The 2,883-nt window shown below is 36.9% G+C and overlaps 1 protein-coding gene across 1 annotated transcript; it reads left to right on the forward strand.

The window, feature by feature from the left end:
• Positions 1-23: 23 nt before the first annotated feature.
• On the forward strand, positions 24-1,109 carry LOC110037734. Its single transcript, XM_020742440.1, has 2 exons — positions 24-438; positions 518-1,109. Exons 1-2 carry the CDS (start codon positions 76-78, stop codon positions 872-874), a joined length of 720 nt encoding a protein of 239 aa, XP_020598099.1. The 5' UTR covers positions 24-75; the 3' UTR covers positions 875-1,109.
• The last annotated feature ends 1,774 nt before the right edge of the window (positions 1,110-2,883 follow it).

Below are 2,883 nucleotides of genomic sequence, written 5' to 3' on the forward strand. Positions count from 1 at the left end.
CCCATTCCCGTCTAGCTCGCGATGAAGCACTCCCTCATCCGTGCTCCCCAAGGAGGGACTCCATTGCGCGGGAAAATGAAGAAGGCACCCGGTTCAGATTTCAAATACCAGAGGAACCCAAATTCTGACGATCTCGACTCTTCCTTCCCTGCTTCTCCTCCCCAGATTTCCGATATTACCGATAACTTCTCTGCCTCTTCGTCGAATTCGGTGATTGCAGCCGCCGGCGACCTTGATGATGCAGAATCGAGCCATCCGATTATTTCTCTACTATTGGAGAACTCCTCCGATCAATCCGGTCTACCAGAGTTCCCGCCTACGCCTTTGGTGGAACCAGTCGGAGCTACTTTGGAGAACGTCGAGGAGGCGAGCATATCGATAACAGCGGCATCCTTCATTGAAGAGGCTGTAGAAGGGGAAGGTAGTTATGCGGAGAAGGTGAGCTCCTAACTAGATCATCTCTTTACTTCTATTGCACTTGATTTCCCATAATATGACAAGTTTCCTCTGTTTTTAGATCTTGACCGAATTGTCGGAGGGGGCTGCTCAGCCGGGAGCTCAGATCGTCATGGAAAAGTGTTCCGAGATGGATGGGGGAGAGCAGAATCTGGAGGTAGCGCTGGTCGGATTCTCTACGGCGATGGAAAAGCTGTGCGACTCGATCAGAGAGGTGCTATTGCCCGCGGTGGAGCAATGGAAGCGACGAAACTGGATTGACGGCTTCTTCTTCTTCTTTCTTGTGACCCTAGGAGGGATGACGCTGGCATTCTTTATCGGCGCTGTGCTATTCTCCGTTCTACTCACCTCCGTGGCTCCCGAAGGCTACCTGAGCTTGAATAGTTTGCCTGAGTTCAACAGACCTACCCCGACTTGATCCTTAGGTCGGGCATTAGAAATGCTTCACCGTAAGTATATTTCTTTTAATTAGAAGGCTTAAAAATACGACTACTGAGTTTGCGGAAAGTGAATAGATATGTGACCATCATAGCGGAACCCTTCTTTTATCATATGTTCTGGAGGTGGTTTTAAGTCTTTCAATTACAAGGAGAATAACATTCTCGGTTGTTTTTTTTGAAAATATTTTGTATTGAACTGATAAAAAAAATTGAAGAAACAACCCTTTCGAAAAAAAAAAATCTGTATATGCCAACTTAAGCATGAAATAGAAATATAGATGGTTTCAGTTTCTGAGATTTGCGCATCCTGCTAAAATCAAATCACAAAGTGTGAATGCAAATCCATTGTTCAATGTTTCAACAAAATCTTTAAGCAAATCCGTGCTTTATGCATATAAGAAAACTATAAACCTTTGTTGGGCCGTTTGATGTTAATTCGTGTAATTTTTTTTTCGAGGAGAAGGTGGCATTGAATACGGTTCTAGGAGATTGAATGGTGACTAGAAATATAAAAATGCCGGCAGACCTGCATGAATTGAATCGAATGTTTTAAAATGAAAGAAAACGGTTTAGTGTTATAGAAGGTTGCAATAATTCAGTTTAGTTTAGTGTAGACATGAAAAAAAAATAAGGGCATTTACATAAATATCATCCAATTCCTATGTATTTATATAGCCGTCAACTAAACTTTACTTCTTACATTCATACCATCCAAATCTTTCACATCCTATCAAAATACCTTCATTTTAATTTAAAAAAAAAAATGAAATCCACCTTTTCATGCATAGGTAAGATGACATGTATGTAAAAATTGAAGCTTGTGTTAGGCATGTAAATACATAGGAATTGTGTTTAATGTAAGTAAATCATCCAATATAAATCAAATTGTTCAAGGAAAAAAGTATGCATTATGCTAAATAATGATAATAATAATATTCTATTAAAGGACTCAATCTGATTTATGCATGAATAATAATGATAATAATACAATAATGATAATAATAATAATAATTATTATTATTATTGCTATTATTATTACTGTTATTATAAGAAATTGGACTATTATTATAAGAAATTGATTAATTAGCGTCAGTTTTAACGTCAAAAAAATTTTGACACAAAATTTAGCGTTGGATGTGCGTCTATCTTAGGCCAAAATTGTACTGTTATTATAAGAAATTGATTATATAGCGTCAGTTTTAACGTAAAAAAAAATTTGACACAAAATCTAGCGTTGGATGTGCGTCTATCTTAGGCCAAAATTGATCAGGGATGTGATTTGTATCGCCCTTGCAAAATATTTGTGGTGAAAATTGAGTCGTCAATGCCAACACAAACTATTTGTGTTGAACTTTGTGTCGGCAAATTATCAACATAATAATTAGTTAATAGCGCCGACGGTTCAGACGGTATAACCTACATTAAATAATTTATGACGCTAAAGTCCGACACAAATCCGACGTAGGCGCCTTAAAGTTCTAATCCTGTGTGATAGTGCCTCATTCACGTTTTTCACTGACAGATTGCTTAGGGCTCTGATGAACCATCTTCTCCACCGAGCATTTGATGTGTCAGGGGTTTATGGTTTCCATGAGAAAATTGAAGCTTAGAGTTTGATATGTTGTATATAAGAATTGTGTAGTTTGTATGTAAAGATTGAAGTTTGGTTGTTAGATATGTGTTACACAAGAATTGTATGGTTTGTATGTAACAATTAAAGTTTAGGTGTTGGATACATAATGCATAAGAATTGTGTGGTTTGTATGAAAAAAATACAGTTTAGGGTTAGATATGTAATACATAAAATTTGTGTGATTTGTATGTAAAGATTGAAGTTTGGCTGTTAGATGAGTAATACATAAGAGTTCAGTGGAACATATGTAAAAATTGAAGTCTAGGTTTAGCCATGTAATACATAAAAATTGTGTGATTTATTTGTGAAAATTGAAGTTTACGTATTAGAAATGTGATACATAAGAATTGTGTG

This window comes from Phalaenopsis equestris, unplaced genomic scaffold (assembly GCF_001263595.1).
Source record: "Phalaenopsis equestris unplaced genomic scaffold, ASM126359v1 Scaffold224208, whole genome shotgun sequence".
NCBI lineage: Eukaryota > Viridiplantae > Streptophyta > Magnoliopsida > Asparagales > Orchidaceae > Phalaenopsis > Phalaenopsis equestris.